Source organism: Phalacrocorax aristotelis, chromosome 3, assembly GCF_949628215.1.
Source record: "Phalacrocorax aristotelis chromosome 3, bGulAri2.1, whole genome shotgun sequence".
In the NCBI taxonomy this organism is placed as follows: Eukaryota; Metazoa; Chordata; class Aves; order Suliformes; family Phalacrocoracidae; genus Phalacrocorax; species Phalacrocorax aristotelis.
Genome location: NC_134278.1, coordinates 111,714,052 through 111,732,601, shown reverse-complemented (window position 1 = coordinate 111,732,601; position 18,550 = coordinate 111,714,052). Strand labels below are relative to the sequence as shown.

General features: G+C 40.5%; 1 protein-coding gene across 3 annotated transcripts in view; it reads right to left on the bottom strand.

Moving 5' to 3' along the window:
- TTC7A (tetratricopeptide repeat domain 7A) overlaps nt 1-18,550 on the bottom strand; it is a 184,957-nt gene that overhangs the window by 137,249 nt on the left and 29,158 nt on the right. For all 3 annotated transcript variants that reach the window (XM_075089097.1, XM_075089096.1, XM_075089098.1), the window contains 5 exons: nt 16,757-16,835; nt 13,333-13,493; nt 12,832-12,895; nt 2,724-2,861; nt 2,220-2,303 (listed from right to left, as the gene is read on the bottom strand). In XM_075089097.1, coding sequence (XP_074945198.1) covers nt 2,220-2,303; nt 2,724-2,861; nt 12,832-12,895; nt 13,333-13,493; nt 16,757-16,835 — 526 coding nt within the window. The remainder of the gene's footprint in view (nt 1-2,219; nt 2,304-2,723; nt 2,862-12,831; nt 12,896-13,332; nt 13,494-16,756; nt 16,836-18,550) is intronic.

Sequence of the window (18,550 nt, the reverse complement as noted above, 5' to 3'; positions counted from 1 at the left end):
ACATGTAAGAAGGACAGAGTTCTCATGCAAATTATTAGAAGCTAAAGATCAGGCCTCATTTCTCTCCTCCATACTAACCTAAGACTGAACCACAACTGCTCTCTGGATACACTCACTCTCTTAGACAGTTAAAATCTAGATTTGCTCTCCGGCAGATTACTACAGCTACAGTATTGCCTGCTGTTGAGAAACAGGTTACACAACCTGTAAAGCCAGTAAAGCTCCCAGACAAGTACTGTGAGTGTTTACGGGAAGATACTGCGCCCTTCCATCATAGCCTATCTAGTCATTGTTCTCAGTATCAGGAGATCAGGTAACCAGGGGATTTGCAAAGGCACAGAGGGCAGCAATGTGCTAACTCCAGCTGAATGCCAAGGGGAGCTGGACCTGACTTGTAAACCCCGCACCTGACATAGGCCAGTGCAAGGTATTAGCACCATGGCACCAAGTTCATTGTCCAAGTATTCCACCAGCAGCTTCAGGTTTCCCTATACATGATTGAGCCTAGCCATCAAGTTAATACTTGGAACTGGATTTTGAAATGCTTGTACTGAACACCTGTATGAATCTGTGAGCCTCTTTCTCACTAAACATCCCTCTTCTGCTCCCCACCCAATCTAATATACTTTGTCAAAGTTTTGATGTCTCCTTTTGATCTAGCCAATTTGAGGTAACTGTGGAGTCCCAGAACAAAGAGTTTGCAAGGTCCCATCAAGTACACCCCTGGTGCCTCACAGCTGGGTCACTGTTGACTGATACTTGCCTAGGGTATTCCACAGACACCCAGTGATGCAGGCTCCACACAATCTCCACAGGCAATCTTTTTCCAGTGTACCACTATCATTTTTTTCTGCCTCTTAATAGGAAACATGAACTTGTGTTGCTGAAACTGAAAGCCATTATGTCTTGTCCTGTCCATCATAGACAAGATTAACCCCTTCTCCTACGAGTTTTTGAAGACTTGTTTCTCTCTTGGATTTTTTTTTTCCCCTTTACAGCAAAAAAAAAAATTCAACTCTTTCAGTATTTCCAGTCCTGCTTACTACACCCTTAGCCATCCTTGATGCTCTTTATTAGACATCCTCTTGTTGTTCTGCCATTTTCTTGAAGTATAATGCATAACAACAGTCTTCCAAGATAAGGCATTACCCATGCTCACAAAAATGAGGGAATCCCATCAGACATCTTCCAAGCTTTGCTGCCACTTATACATCACAAGATGACAACTTCTTTGTAAATGCATGCCACTCTATATTCATCTCCAATTTCCAATCCAAAGCCACTATGTCCAATTCAGCTTATAGCCATAAAAGACCAGTAGTAAGTTATCATTTGGGAGATGACTGCTAGTTGGTGGTCTCCGCCCAGTTCCACATGGATTCCCCTACTCTCCATAGGTACAGAATGTAAGACCATGTTAAGTGGTCTACTACCACACAACATTAATTTGCTTACACCTCCTAAAAGTGTAGCCTGTTGTTTCTAGGGTCTGCACCTACATTTTGCACCATCCTCATTTCCCGCAGGAAGTCCACTCTTAAGACTAGTGAAGAAAAGCTCATGCTGCCTCTACCTACCTTTTGCAGCCAGACTTCAGTCATCTCAGTGGTTAACTAGTAACTTTGACAAACAGCATACTAATTAAAACAAAACAAAACCAAAAAAATCCCCAAAAACTTATGCTAGAACACATGCCCATGGAAATATTCACACATCATTTCTTCTTACAGTAGCTTTTGCACCAAGCACTTCAAAAAAATTAATCCTCACAAGCTCTCTATGAAAAAGCATTAACTTTTCCTTGATCAGATGGAGAAACCACAGCTTGAAGAGCAGTTAAGTCAGCTGCCCGAAGACATAGAGAGAGTTGATGACAGTTTTAGATATCAGTATCTTTCTTATGCTAAGCCCATATTTGTTGAACCTGCAGAGCACAGACAGCTATATAACACTTTGCAGTCCACAGCTATGCATAAAATCTGTTTTCTCCGTGATAATGAGAGGCAAACACTACATGGGAAGAACACTATTGAATACCAAATGCACATACCTGATCACACACAGCAATCGGAGTCTAAAAGCAGAGCACTGTCCTATGTAGCTGTCTCATGGAACCTACCCCCACAAAATACATGATTGTGCGCATTCAAAATAGTAAGCTACAGACACTCTGTCAGAGGAAAATTTGCCCTTTCCAAGTCCTTTGGTTTGAACCTTACCTTTCCACAAGACACCATGGACAGGGCAAGCTGGTACCAGAGGTGAAATTCATCAAATGCAAACTTCATAGCTCTCTCCAAGCACTGAGAAATAAATGTTGGGAGAAATGTCAGAGGGTTTTTTTTTTTTTTCCTTTTTTTTTTTTTAAATACTTTTTGTCAAGACTGCTGCTTGGCTCTGTAATCAAGTCTGGGGAAGTAATCTCTTGTGGCCCAGGTGATTTTTTTAAATGACATTTTCCTCTTCTCAGTCAATGGGTCTTGCTAGCATGTACCATCACTTCAAATGATGGCCACTTTGTTCAGGTGCCTACTTATAAATTATTTTAATGTCTCAAACAGTTCTATGTACACTTCTCGCCTGTGCTGCCACAGGTCTGTAGCTGTGTCTACTCATTGCCAACTAGTGTGCTTCATTTTCACCTTCCCCAAGAAGTTACTGCAAAGACAGGCTTTGTTTGCACGTTTCAAGTGGAAGTTTCAGCACTAGCCAGGAGGAGGTACCTCAGAAAGCATGACATACTGCCCTCTTCTGCCCAGTGTGATACTGAGAAGGTCGTAGACTGCAGACGCATCCCGGAGGCTGACAGCTCGGTCATCCTGCTGGTCTGGGGCTCGGCTGATCACTGCGTCCCGGTTTGCCTGGCCACAGACACAAATGGAGCATCAGACCGCAAAAGAATGAAAGAGAACCAACTTCTCCGTAGGAAGTTCCACCCACCATCCGTGGCATTTTGCTTAAAATAATCTCGAGATTTTTTTTTTAACCTTATCCCAACATACTAAAGGTATTTCCATCGAGTTACTTTTTCTCCACATGAAGCAAACTCAAGAAGATAGCTGTACATTCAGAAAGGAACTGCTAGGAATACCTTACCTGGATTTGTTTCACAGAATTAGAGCATTAGGAAACAAACTACCAGATCCCATTTCCTCAATAATTAGAAATTCAAGGCCATCCTTAAACCATATTCCTAATTACTTCAATTGCATGCAACTGTGGTAACTGCTTCCATGGTTGGTATTTTATCTTCTGTGTCTGCACTTGATTTCTTCCCAATAGCATGTGGTTTTGTTCTTTTCTGCTACTCACTTCTTATTTTTTAATTTGAGCAGGTTGCCTTAATAATCAGATCTGCCTCTCATCAATTTAATGCAATTAGAGGTCTGGGCAATGCACTACCAAATAATTGCAAAAAAACCTACCCCACCTTAGAAGTGTTAATTTTGCATAATCTACAGTGCATTGCTCAGCCTAGATCAAAAAGAAACATTTTTGACAGAAAATAATCAGTCTAGCAATTTGTGTGCATGTGCATGTCCCAAAATACCATATGCCATAGACTCAGATTTACCTCAAGATCCCAGCCTCTCTTTTATTAGCACAAAGAAGATCTCAATCCCAGAGTAAACAGAAAAGTCCCTCTGATTTCCAAGCACAGAGGACTTCACCCAGACTAGCTAACCTCTGAGAAAGGTGGTGTTGGATGCTATTGAGCCCTAGCACTGACTGATAGCACAGATACATTGCCCTGTGCTCCTCAACTGAGAGGGGCAACATCAAACATTCAGGTCTAGACATCTAAAAGATCAGAAAAATTAGAAGACTGCCAGCAGTTTCACTTGGGGCGAAGACAAACAAAATGTTCCCTCCCTGAAGCAGAGAGGTTATGAAAGTTATTTTATAATGCTACTATAATCTTACATCTTTTTCTTTCTAATTGCAGGGAGAATTTTTTCCTAAAAAGGTTAAACATGGGAATTAAGTGTAATAAAAATTTCCAGAATACGCAGCCCTTAAAGCCCACGCATATTTTATTACGATTAAGCTGCAGATGTTCCATCATTATATTATCTGTGTAATGCCCCAGTTCCAAGCACTCTTCATCTCAGCCTCCAGCCGAGACAGCAAACAATTACTGACAACTAACACTATCACAACCAAGAGCTAAATGGCGACTGCAGTTAAAGGCAAACTGACAGGTCAGACTCAGACTAGTGTTTGCACAAATAAACTTACATTAACTCTTGCAGCAACAAGAGCATTTTTCACGTTACTACAAAAGACAATTTGTGATTTAAAAACAAATAATTCAGAATTGGTTTTATTCTCTCATGCAACCTAAGAGAAAATCCTGAACCAGAGTACAGAAGAATAGCTCATCTGTCTTTATTAACAGAACTAAACAAATAAGAATATAAAAACACAGATGTTTGAGCTCTGTTTGGATTTAACCCAACACTGCTACTTTAAAAGGAAAAAGGAGTTAAAGACATATACAGAACAATCCATATTGTCGAGTGAATCCTCCTACATATATACAATAGCACCAACTTTTTTTTCTGCACCAGTTACATTGTTATGACAATTGTTTGTAGAAAACAGCTACTGAGAAAGCACCCCTATACTCTGTAATCTCATCATCAATCTCCCATTAGAGTCAGCTATAGCCTGATGCTTTTTTTGGGTATGTGTCTAGTATCAAGCTATGATTTTTAAGATGATGCATTAACATAGATAGAAAATTAATCAGAACTGGTGAGTGCCCATTAGCGTCTGCTAACAGATATTCCCCTACTAGAGGGAACAGTATGCCCAAATCCTGCAATAAGCAGGAATATAAGACATATTACAAGGATATAACATTCTAAAATTGCAGTCATACTGAACATATCGTACATATTGTACTTTACCTAAGCAGACAGCAGTTAAAAACAACACATGCATAGGCATGACTAATATTCATTCCAAGAAGGTCATAAACCTGCTTCTTTTGTTCAAGCTTTCAAACCTCAAAGCCATAGAAGATCTCTGCAATCTATCACACTCTATACTTGCATGCACAGAAGTTGCCACTGAGCAAATTCGTCATCACTTCTATCAAACAAATTTTTGTACTACTGAACCTATTTCCAATTGCTAATTCCAGCTGCTCAAAAAAAAAAAAAAAGTCAAGAAGTTTCTTCATTATCACAGATAGCCAAAATCAAAAGGTGCAAACCTCATAACAAACTGACTGAACAGCAGCAAAAACATGGAGTGTGTCTAACAGTCATGTAAACCATCATCCCAAGACTCAAAGTATCATTTACTACACTGCAGTGCTACATACAGAGGGCGGAGAAGGGAATGTGAACCACTATTTGTTGAAACCCACTCAGGGCAATTGGCATGTTTCTGTGGTGGCCTGCCGCCACACAGAAGGAAGGGTGCTGTGACCCAGACTACCATTAGCCAATTTTTCTGTCTTTACCTTGTTTATGTTTTTATAAACCTCAGTTTGGCAGTGAGAAATCCTGGCTAAGTACAGGCGCAAAACAGTTGTAGAGTTACTGAAGCACAGCATACACCAGTTCTGTTGGATGGGGAATTTTACTTACTGAAACATGCACAGAGAAAGAGATTGCATTTTGCATTTGAGAATGCATAAGTTCTAAGCCATTTACACCATTTTTTTCAATACCTGTTTGTTGTTTCAGACCACTAATTTTCCTGAACAAAAATGTAAAGAGGGTTATTTGTAGAACACTGATCTCCAAACAGCGTATCAATAACAAACAGCAATTCCCAGTTCATTCTATTGCATTACTTCCTCCTCCTCTACTATAAGCAGCAGTAAAACATAGCTACAAATACATTTTCAACACCCCCAGCATGACTCTTCCCTTTAAGCTGTTCCCATCGTCACACAGACATGCCTCACAGTATACAAGCAGGATGGAGAGAGATGGTGAGTCACACCATTAAAAGAAGAGAACCTTTGTTCAAGGCTGTTGTGTGGGATGGAGGTCATTAATGCTACCAACAGGAGTTTCACCATCGGGAGTTAGAGTAATTGCATTGCACAGACCAAAAATAGCCAATACCCCTGGTATTTGAGGCAATCCTAGGTAATGGAGCAACCCAGAGATGCATCATATTTGCATATTTTAGGATTCATTAGACAATTAACTGTGCATGCAGGTGGCTCAGACATGACACTAATCCTATTTTGGGAGATAAGACACATCCTGTAGTCAGCTCAGACTGAGCAGCACACACAGGATAGCAAGCACCTTCAGCCCTCCCTTGCCGCAGCCCAGGGACACAACACAGCCCATCCGTAGACCACACGCATCCAAGAGGTTCCAGCACAGGCTGGTATCCCCAAGCAAACTCAGTGCTCAGCCATGCTAATGGCTCTGTATCATGCTTTAAGGCTAACTCAGATGTTCAACCTGACCAGGCACAGGACTGCCTGGGGTTCAGCAGGGCTTTTAGGTTCCCTGCTGCAATACACCAGTGTGTGACTTTCAGACTCATGCTGGCTCTGACAGCAGGAAAGAGATCTGCCTTTCTGGGGATCTGCAATTTAACTAACGACCCTGCTGAGTTACAGACAGTTTCTGCCTTCCTATCCACATAAACAATATACTTACCTGCAAACTAGATAAGCCATCTATACACAGAGGTTTTGCTGTACATCAATGACCCCGATAATCACTGCTTAATTATGGCATGTTCATTACATGTAGAAAGCAAAAGAGCCACAGCAAATCCAAACAGCCATTACTTCAGCAGTTATTACGCACACAGTTATGTTGCAGAAAATTAAATTTTACCATGGTACAAAGATGTGCTTCTTAATAAAACATCAAGCAATCATATGAATTACAGTAGAGCATATTCCATGTAGCAGCCCCTTCTCACAGCAATTAGCTATGAAGTATCCTTTAATTCCTCACTTTGAAACATGGCTGTCCCTGCTTTTTTTCAAAGAAGAAAAAGAAAGCAATTAAAATCTTTAATGAGTGCCTGCTGCCTGCCTCCTAATTCATGGGCATTCTAATGTTCAACTTGTGTCTTTCATAATAGACGTAATTGCCAGATCCACTGCAACCCATCTATACAGAATGGCAGCATGTTTTACACAGTGTACTGTAATAATGTAATTGGTGTGATTCAATACTAGCATTAAGAGAGAAAAACAAATGCTGTGTGTTTAAGATCGACAACAAGCCTTTGAAATCATGCAGTTGATGCCTCTACTGCTAAGAGCTGGGAAATTTTAGACCATGTCCTTTGGATCTCCATTCTGACTGTTTTGCCCCTATCGCCAACAAAACGAACGAATTCTTCGCAAGGGCAAGGACCCATTCATATGGAAGACACTACTGATTTTTCACTTAAGTTACTGATGATCTCTACACAGCACCTGAAGGTACCCCCCACTAACATATACAAAGAAAATACTCAGGGTTGACTGCAAAACTGCCGTGAAATTGGGAAGCAGGTGGAACAGGGAAGAAATACCATACTCCAGCCACTCCCAAAACTGCTTTTACAGAGATACCACAACTTGCTTCATTTCAGACCAGAAGCACAGCAAATGAAAACTTATTATGAACTGTGTGGCATCTGTCTCATTCCTGGTAAGCAACAGCTCACAGGTTACTTGTACCCCATTCAGATTTCTCAGCAAACCAGCCCATTATTATTGGTTATTAAATATGGTCATATAGCTATATCTTATCTCTCACCAGGTATATTTTAACATCTTGTACTGTAGCAGAACGCATTCTGGAAAAAACATCACTGAAAGCAAGACAGACATACACACCCCACCCCCACCCCTGCCAAAACAGCCCAACAACCCTAGACGAAAGGAAGAGAGATGGAGAAAGTAATGAAGTTTGTTATCAGTAATCTGCATTTAGAAAGCTATTTTCCAAGAATCTACATCCTCCTTGCAAGTTCAGAAGCAAGACTTCCTACTGCAAAGCAGAAGAGAAAAGCTGCCTATCCTTTCTCCAGCAACTCACATCAGAACTATTTGTTCAAGAGAATTAATAGAGATGGTGTATTTCCCACTAGAAACATCCTGCAATCTACCTTTTCAGGTCCCAAACACGTAGCTTTGCCTCACAAACCAGTTAGAGTGACAGTCAGGCTTGCTATTGTAAGTGCACAGCCGTGATTTGGCAGGAACCAACAGAGCAGGCAATCCTGTCCCCAGTTGTCTCTTTCAGCTGCCACAGTTCGATAGCCCTAAAGAAAATACTCGTGATTGTCATCCAGCTGTTTTATCATCACTGGGCTTGGTGTCATTAAAAAAAAATCCTGCAGAAGTAACAAGAGATTATTCTCCTTTGCCAACCCGTTTGTTGGACTGCATTATTTTATAAAGCTAAGAACTGTGGAGTTAACAGGTTTTAATTATTTCTGTGCTTAAAAATACATGGATTTAATCTTATTCCATTAAAGGCATGCTCACAGCTAGGAGTTTGCTCTCACCAGTAAAAAGAACAGGACAAGTCCCAGTATCTTATTTCCCCCCTCACCATCTGTTCTGTGCTCTCAGGCTCTCCAAGGTCAAATCGCTCTTACGGATTCAAATCAGGAATAAGATGGGGATGACATGTCTAATCTTTGTTACGCAGGCACAGAGTTTATTAGTTTTGGATACAAGCTTCATTTTCAGTATGAGTAAACACAAAGCCAAAAAAATAATTTATGTTACCTAGTATGTTTGGTGGACTGCACCAGCCAGAACCCCCAGCTGTAAGAGCCAGCATTGCCAAGGGATGGATAAAGGGATTTTAGACTGTACACTGGACAGTTCAGATTCAAGAAGGCAAGGTCTTAAAGTACAAACAAATAATTTTTTTTAACCTCAAAAGTAAACACAAGAAGTAATAGAAAGAGTTCCATTCCTGGCTGCGAGAAACTTCTGTCTGACTTAAAGGGGCAGTGCAGTCATCTCAGAATACTCCTGAGAATGGTTATTAAAACAAAGCTGTGGTTGCCTACGCCCTGCAGCACAAAGCACCAGAGTCCCTGATGGCAGAAGCAGTGCCATTCCCACTGGTAGCATGATGCAAAGAAACCACACCGCAGCAAGTGACAACATGCCCTTGGTTCTCCGCACAAACACAGTGCCACTGGTTTTGATGGGTTAAATGCAGCAAGAAAGAGGACTAGTGTTTTAAAAATAGTCCTTTTTCTCCCCCAATGTATGATAGGAACACATCATCCTACCGCAGCCTGAGCCTGTAAAGGCTGTCACCATCTGGCCTTCTCCTTGGTCTGAAGGAGAAGCATTTTCTTTCTCTCACAAACTCAGCCCATCCATGCCATAACTCAGGCTGTGCATAAGGAATGAGAATTTAGCCAGAAGGCCACAAACCACCCTAAAGACAGCACCGGCTGTGGTAATCTTCAGGCTGCCTGATTTGTTTCACTAGATTCCTTCATGAGAACATTACAGCCAGCCACCATGACTAAATAACAGCTGGCATGGAGGAGGAGCACTTGCCAAACTCAACAACCAGGATGCTTTTCATTGTTTACTGAGATGCCTTAGCTTATGAAGATAGGTTCCCATTTTCAAATGGGAGAGAAAGCATGCAGGAGGCAACTCAGGAGAGTGCCATGAGAAAAGAGGACCCAAGCTTTCACTGTAAGTGTTTATATACCCACAGAAGCATTTTCAACGCTATGAAAGAGGCTACCATGTTATTTGGCCATCTGAAAAACCGTTACATACGTAGACTCAGAGGCAAAGTGAACGAAATGCTGAAGCAACCCTTAATTACCCCTTTAAAAGATATTCTCATTTCATCCCACCAGAACATGCAAAGTGGCTCCCTTCCAATGCAAGGTAAAGGGATAAGAAGAAAAGCTGGGGCAGCATCATAAGCCAGAACCCAGTACCACTAAGAGCCAGAGATGTGCTGGAATGTAGGGTCTGGCTCACAACACCTTAAAGGTGATTTCATTTCTTCCTTTCCCTCTTACAGTAACAGTTCTTTTAACACCCGTAACATCTTCTGGAGAGTTGCACAGATCCTGGTGAAGTAGATGTTATTTCACCTTAGGAAGGCAAGACAAACAGAAAATAGAGCTAATTTCAGCAACAAACTACCTAGACCTGATCTATTCCTCCCCCTTGGGGCGGGGGCAGGTGGTATTCCAGAGGTATAAGTCTTGAAAAAGCTACCACATCTCCTTTTCAAATTTATCACATATTTACTTTGAGGTTCTCTAATGATTTATGCTCCTCCCCAATATATCTTTGCCCCATGACCCCTCTGCACGCTGACAATTCTTCTGTCCCTCTGCCCCGCAATTTTATCCCCCTTGAGCTCATTTTGGAGCAGCAGAAGTCAGGAACAGGCATGTGGAGCAGCTGTTTGGCTTTACAGTCCTGCGAAAGAGTTATAATGGCATGGTTGCTCTTTTGTCTCTCTAAAAATCAGCCAACAAAAGTACCTTTCTGGTGAGTTTTGCTCTGACAGAGCAATCAAAAGTGTTGAGAAGCTGGAGAGCTCCCAGCAAGCCAGCCTAATTGTATATACTCCTGTTTCATTTTAAGGGGTACATAATTGTAAAATCTGAAAGAACGCCTAATCTAGCCAAAATCCAGGAACACCAACTATGTTGCTTACTGGCCTACAGAAACATATCATTATCACTTGCCACTGACACTCTCCAGGAAGGAAAGTTATGTTTTATTCACTTGTTAACATTATATCATTAGGAAAACCTCAACTGGAAATCTGCTTTGTGTTAACTCATTTTCCATGAGCTTCAGCAGGTTTTAAAAAACAAAACATAAGCTTCAGTCAAACCCATACATGAGAAAACTTGCTAGCCTGCAAAGCTGTCATGTAAAAGATGTCTTATGTCATAAATTAAACAAAATTTCCCCTTTTTAGTACCATAACAGTAAGACTACAGGAAAATATTTATGGATTGCAAACATATGTAAGAATCAGGTTACTCCCTCTGTTCCTTCACTTAGGAAGCACATTCCTATGGTTCCTAAGTGCATTTTTATACACAGCTGTATTTCTATAGACTTGTCCTGTATTTTTGTTAAAATGATAAACTCATGGCAAGCCTATTGCTAATGAAAGAGGAAAGCTCAGATGTTCCATTTCCCAAAAGAATGGAACGACAGTTACGGTTCCTGCAGCACTCTACTACAGGATCTTTGATTATTTAAGTGCTTTATAAGCAGCAGATCAAAATGCCTTGCACCTACTTCCAGAAAGTTCCTATATATAGAAGATGGCATTTCAGCAAACACAAGCTTATTTATTTAGCCTTGAAGTCAGCAGAGCAGTCCAGTTCCTATCAACAGATTTTTCACACTGCTTCATCCATAACTTAGTTACAGGACCAGTTTGTCATTTTGCGCACTATTAGTTAGAACAGGGGTAACTTTCATTCACCTCAGCAGAACAAGATTATAGAGTTTAAGGTCCCACAAGGCCTTTCTGACTGCAAGTGCAGTCCCAGAAAAGGCTGGAGCAGCCAATACTGTAACTGCTTCAGATCCTTGATCCTCCTCCTGTTTGGATCAGCCCTGAGAAGCGATACTGACATCAGTCCTCCTGATTTTAATAGAAGTTCGTGTGGTGTTCTATAAGCACTCACTCCTGGAATCTCCACTTCCAATTATAAAAAGCCCTTAAAACTGCAGAAAAGCCCCTGAAAACACAACGCAGCTTTACTGTAGAGGCTCACTCTAGAAAGCACTAAAAAGCACAAACTATAGTAAAACTCAGATGAAAGTGATTAAGTCAATTTAATATTTTGGGGTGGCTCTGCCTCTTCAATTTTTCCCCAAATTTTAAAAGCAAACAATATTAGATTGCCATGTTCTGAAGAAGTTTGCTGGAAAGGGGAAGGACTTGAACTAGAAGAACCAGACAATGAAAAACTGAAGAAAAAAAACCCACCAAAATAAACAAAAAAACTCCCACCAAAGCAAAACAAAGTTTCCACAGTTATCTCTTTTCAACTCGTCTGAAAGCTGTTTAAAAGTTCCTAATAGGGTCATTGATGCTCCAAGGTTTTAAAAATCTCTTTGAGCTACAAGCGACCACCCAGTATTTAAAGCAAAGTTACTTTCTTTACCCTTTTTCAGGAAACATTGCTTACAGATTTTCTGTACATTTGCATCTTCTCAGAACATGAAAATGATCGAAGGTTACTATGCAGTTTTCCATGCAGTTGATTTTCTCCACCTTTCCCCCTTCCTCTTAAAGGGATTTTTTTTAAGCAACTGATGTTATAAAAAGAAATCTAATTATTTCACTGTAGTTCATTATGAATGTTTCTGCATATGACAAAACTCCCTGTTTCATCAAGCGTCAAACTGCCAAAGATCACTCAGGACTGAAACAGCTAAAATTATCCCTGCAGACTAAGCAATGTAAGCAGGATATTGTATCTTGCAAATGCCAAACAGCGGGTACCACCATCACACCTGGCTTTAGGCAAAGCTCCCTTCCTCTCATTGCTGATCCATAAATTCACACAGATGTTTTGAATGGAAACACCAGCCTATTGACAATGTATCTGGATGGCAGAACCTGCATGCAGCTATGGTGAATGCAGTCACTTCCTCTTCTTGACAATTCCCAAAACCCTTCACTGATGTTCCATTTAATAAAAGTAGTGTCACTAACAAAAGATTAAATAGCAGTTCCTGTTCAGCAGCCGAATCTTGGCTTCTGTTTATCTAGGGAAGATTCTGTAAACAAAAACCAACCAGAAGACTTGACATGGAAACACTGGGTATTCCTTTGTGCTATTAGTATTACAAACTCATTTTTGGCTTACCATGGATTCACTGATTAAGAGAAGAAGAAGAGCCTCTTCTACGTTGTCTTGAGGGCAGTACGCACTGAAAGACAGAACATAATTTTCTGGGGAAGGTCAAGAATTACCTTGTCAGCCTCTTTCTCATGTCACAAGAGGAGCAGTAACTTGAAACATCTCATGCATAATTCATTTGCTAGGCAATACCTTCTCTTGCAGGTTCTCACAATTAAAAGCTCTGCAATATATCCTAGATGAGCAATACTGAACCATAAATAGATTATTTCCATTTCATAGCAAAGACAGCCATTTGGTTTTATTTTCTTCCTTCCTGGGAAAAAAAATATCAAAACACTCAAGGTTTAATGCTTTATTTTTCCAGCAGACCTTCTAATGGGAAGTTGAAAACAAGAACACAAAGAAATACTACATGAATCAGTGACACAATTAGCAGTACCAAAGAGTTTTCAAACACACTCCTTCCTCCTGCCAATAAATTGAAATAAAAAAAAGAATACTTACTTCTCTTCTGTGTACAGCTCAGGCCTCCGACAAAGAAGATTGCTAACGTAAGACTGATCTTCCTTGTTCATGAACTCAGGAAGCGGATCAGATAAAGGGCTCCAGTAACAGTCTTCACTGAGGGAATGGAGAAGTACTTGGGCTAGCTGTTTGGCTGCAGTCTAGAGATCAGTGAACAGTACAGAAAAAGACACATCAGTGAAGTCTTCTCCAACACAAAAGGTTGACCCCTCCCCGTGTTCTGACTTGGGAAGGAGATGTACCAACAATACGACAGTACCACTTTTCAGAAAGCTAGAGTAGCTAAAAGAGCTGCTAAAATGTCTACAGCAGAAAGTTTCTTCCCTCCTCTGAAAAGGCAAGCCTTCTGCATATACATGGTCTTGCCACAATGCTGTAGGAAAAAAGTATCAAATGGGCTTGACAGCAAGGGACGCTTTGGTGAATGAAGACAACTGATTGACACACAGACCGCTGAGACAATCTCACAAGTGTTACTCTACTAGAGTATGATGGCACTCCACTGTGTTCTCAGGCTCAGAATTTTGCATGCAAGTCTCAACCCAGAGGCTACTTTTGTATTAGGTTTAAACAATCAACCCTTCATCTGTTAATATCGTTCTTCCTGCAGCCGTGTATAGCTTCATCTTGGTACTGCTCCTCTCTTTTTGTTGCAGTAATGAAGGGAGACAAGCAAAGGGTTAAAACCTTGTATTGAGACAGCAACATCACATGCACTTTTTTGACCATCGAGCAGCCAAGGATCCTTAAATACTTGCTATCTGCTTCATAAACATGGCTGGCAAGCTGGGCCCAAAAGGGGGCAAGTTAACTTGACTTTGCAAAACTATCTTTGGCATTTGTCCTTGTCACCCTCCCAACAAATCTCTAATTTTTTGCACTGTAAATAGATGATCATGCAAATAAGCACAGACATCAAAATGGGTGGTATCTTTTGTGAATTCTAAGCAGCATAGCACTCTAAGCTGTAAAGTAAATACTGCACAGAACAGAGGCAGTCTGAAACTTCAGCCCTTCTGTCCTAATACTTGTAAATATTATTTTGGAACTCTGACTACTGCAATACATATTTTATATGCAATTTACACTTCGAGATGTGTTTTGAGGCCACCAAGAGCAATTTTCTTTTAAATACCAGGATAGGGGGGATTGCTAAACTGAACCATTATTCCACTTGAGATATGACATCTACAGGGCCAAATAGATCATACTGAGGTCAAAGTTCCCGTTATCAGATTCAGAAAAATAACTTCTTTTGATGCAAGGTTCTTCATTTTCATCTACATCACCATACATTAATTCATTGTATTAGTCTAAAATGCAACCACAGGGGCACGTGCTGTTTCTTGAACACCAGAAGGGAGGCTTCACAGATGTAGCAAATGGCAAAGTGATCTAAATGTATCACGGTGCCTCAAAGAAACATTGTCACATACAACTCCCTGGAAATCCCAAGACCTTCTGTGCATACCTACCCACAAGTTACAGAAAGCCTTCTGTTTCTAACTAGTCTTTTCCATGCTTTTTATAGCAAGCAACCATGAGCAAAATGGCCTAGGGCACTGCAACATTAGCCAGTATCATTTCATCGTCTCAGCATGTAATTATTTAGTCAGTTTTACCCTGAGGAGCCAACTCTCCTATATTTTTTCCTACAATCTTAGTGGGGAGGAAAAAATAATATGCCAGCAACAGAAAGATCTCTACTGGTTCACACAGAAGTAGGAGTACAGTTTGTGATAAGCCTTTCAAAAGGCAAGCACCAAATATGTTTAGTGTCTTTGATTTTAACATACGGTACAATAGCTGTGTAAATTAGCTTCGCTCTTGTTTTGAATAAGACCAAACAAACCAGAACAGGCCAAGACTCTGACTTATGTTATTACCGCCTTTGGCTAAAAAAAGCATCATTATGCTTGAAGAACACTGTGATCCCACAAATTAGGAAAAAAAAAAAAAACCCACATGCATTTCACTTTCATGCTTGAAAAACTTGTTTAATTAAGCACGTTTCTCCCTTTGCCCTCTTGACAGCTCCTTAAAAATAAGAAAATGAAAATGCAACTTCCTGTAAAATGGACATCCCAGGAAAAACTATTGGATGAACACCTTCAAATTTCCCCTTAAGGATAAATCCCCCAGGGCTGTTGTACAGCTCTCCCCAGTTGCACAGGGACAGGAGCATTTGAGCGCCACGTTCTGTCATAGTATAGGAACAGCAGATGGTTAGACTTATTTCAGGAAAATGATAAAACAGGAGAGCAAGAAAAATGCCCTGAACCCTGATCTCAAGCTGGAAAAGGATGCAACCATTTGAGTGTGACAATTCAAGTCACCTCTTCTGATTCCCTGTGCAAGCTTCCACATGCATCTGTATTCTCAGTTAGGCATATAAGGTGATCCCAAGGCAACGAGATCATTCATTTCCAGAACAGAAATACACAGATGTGAGGAACGTAGCAAAAAAAGTACCCAGGATACCTTTTCTGCTTACGCTTTCATTTTAGCTCTGCATCTGCATGTCAGCCAGACAGTCAGTCTCTCCATTGCAACTCGGCACTCTCCATCTCCAAAACGCTATGCAAACCCATGCCTACCTCCTTTGCTGAACTTCTCTGGAGTTACACAAAATACAAAGGTAAACTAAGCACAAAACAAGTTTAGTCATAGCAATGCCAATGCTTTTACAGCTGCAAAGTTTTCATCCATGTTCTCAAGACTGCTATCCTCCATGCAGTTGCCCTTGCCACCTCCTGAGTAACTGCAGGACAAGATCTCTTAAAGCGGAGACAGGGAAGAACCAGTTTAAGGTCTAAGAAGTTGAACAGGCACATAAATAACTTTCTACATTATTTCTTTACCAGAGGCACCCAGGATAACAGGATGCAGAATACAAACACCAACAAAAGAAATAAAACTCTCTTCAATACAGTACAGAGTGATTTTAATTTTTTTTTACAGGAAGAACACTGAAGCACTTGATCCTAAAAAAAGTACTGCCTGTTGGAAAAGCAAGTAATACTTAACACTTCTACATGCAAGTTCAAAAAGGTGTGCATGCACACACTGAAAAGCAAGAAAGAAAACAAGACATTATCACCTGAGGACAGCACTGTCAAATTAAATACATCCCTATTTCTACCAGGGCTAGAAAAGGCACTGAAAAAAAAAAACCAACCCAAAAGTAACTAACCCACATACCCAGATCTGGAGGCTTGGAGGTTTCCACTGGGCAGGTCTCTGAATTAAACGCTACACTTGACATATTTCCAAAAGTAAAAAACAAACAAAAGGCAGCAATCAAGTGAGGACAAATACATTTTTGTCTTACTGCACTGGCTAATAAACAGAATCCTGAACAGCAGATTACCCCACCTTTCCATCTCCTATTCATTCCCCTTACCATTTTGAAGGTCTGAGTAGCTTTTGTTTCCACAGTCCGTAGTATTTCTCGCAGACTCCTCATTCCTTTCACAATATTTCTATGGGGAAGGCAGGAAAAAAAAAAATCATAAAACACCCAAAAAATCAGCACACTGGAGTCAAAACATTATGATGCACCAAAGCTTATCAACAAACTTGACATTCAAACAAACCCATGAAACAATCACTAATATTGCGTATGCAGTAGTGAGACAAGCCGCTCTGAGGCACAGATAGGACAATGGCACCGAGCGAGGCAGTGACTGTAGCATGCCTACTCCAGATGGCTTCCTAAGAGAAGATCACATTCACATTTGACGAACAGAGGGGACATTTGGAAGCCTTTTGTAGCTCATATTTATAAAGCAGATGCTTCTTCTTAAAAGCATCCATGTCTTCATACACACAGATTATACTTGTTTGAATTATACTGAGTTACGCGATGCTTTTGAATGACAACTCCATTTAGGTGGTGCTTAAACGCCTTGTGTCTGATGATCCAGACACATGATGAAATTACAGTGGTTTAAACAGTTTATTATCAGGCAGCTAAGTTCCAGTAACTGCAAGCACAGCTTAAACTGCAATAAAATAGGGTTAGGGATGGGAGGAAAAAAAACCCACATTATTCTACATACAGCATGAGCAATTAAAGGAGACTAGTTGCCAAATGGGATCTTAATCATGTGTCTGAGTGCCAAGAGATGTGGAGAGTAAAGATTAAACACTGGACATACTAGTTAACACACTTACAGCCTATAAGCTCTTCAAGGCTAAGGACATGGCCCTACAACCACAGTAACTACAAAATGGTTCAGTTCACTTTCATTGCAGGGTGGAAACTACCCAAAGAAATACAAGCTATCAGACAGGAGCAGTGCTGTACTGAAATAAAGACAACCAGATAAGCAGTTGTACTGTTACACTAACTGCCACTTCAGCTTATTCCAGGAGAACTTTCTGCGCAGACGAAGCCTAGATTTCATAAAAAAAAGCAGCCATGCACCACAACAACCCCTTTTGTCAATCTCATTAAATTTTGAGGATAAACAGTACAGACTCGCCTGTGCCCACTTTCATGCACTGCAAACCTTGCACTCCGGAATCAATGGCAAACATTTGAAGAAATAAAAAATTATTTTCTGGAGAAAAACAAAAAGAAGTGGTCATGTTTACCATGAATACTGGCTACATAAAATATCATCCTAAAGCTTATGGTCACCATGTGACAGAAGGCAAGTGCATGTGGCCTTACTTTCCCATCAATACTCAAATCAAAATTTTAAACTTTGAGAAAATCTGTAGATTACCTAGTTGTGGACAATCTACAGACGAGCAACAAAGTAAGGCAAGAGCAAAAACACTGGAGACTTGCCCCAGAAGCTCTCTTTTTTTCCTTCCACTTTCTTATAAGTAAAATATGTGCTTTGAATTTATTAAGGGAAAAACACTCCAGGAAGTTTTTTAAGTTGGACTTCAATGCTTCAGCAAGTTCTCCAATTACAGGGACCAGACATCTGGTGCTTTTCTGTGGGTCTAGGAAAGAATATACCCACAAAGATGCAGTTCTGGACCTTAAACTGAGCAAAGCAATAAAGCATATGTGATATTTATGCACACGAGTAGTTACACCAAATCCAACATAATTGTTCACATACTATTTGTTATCAGATAGTCATAATCAATAAACTCCCCCATCTAAACAAAACGCAGCTGCCTAACTGCTCTCCTCAGTTACTGAAAACTACTGGCATTTCCTGTGCTTCCTTGGGTT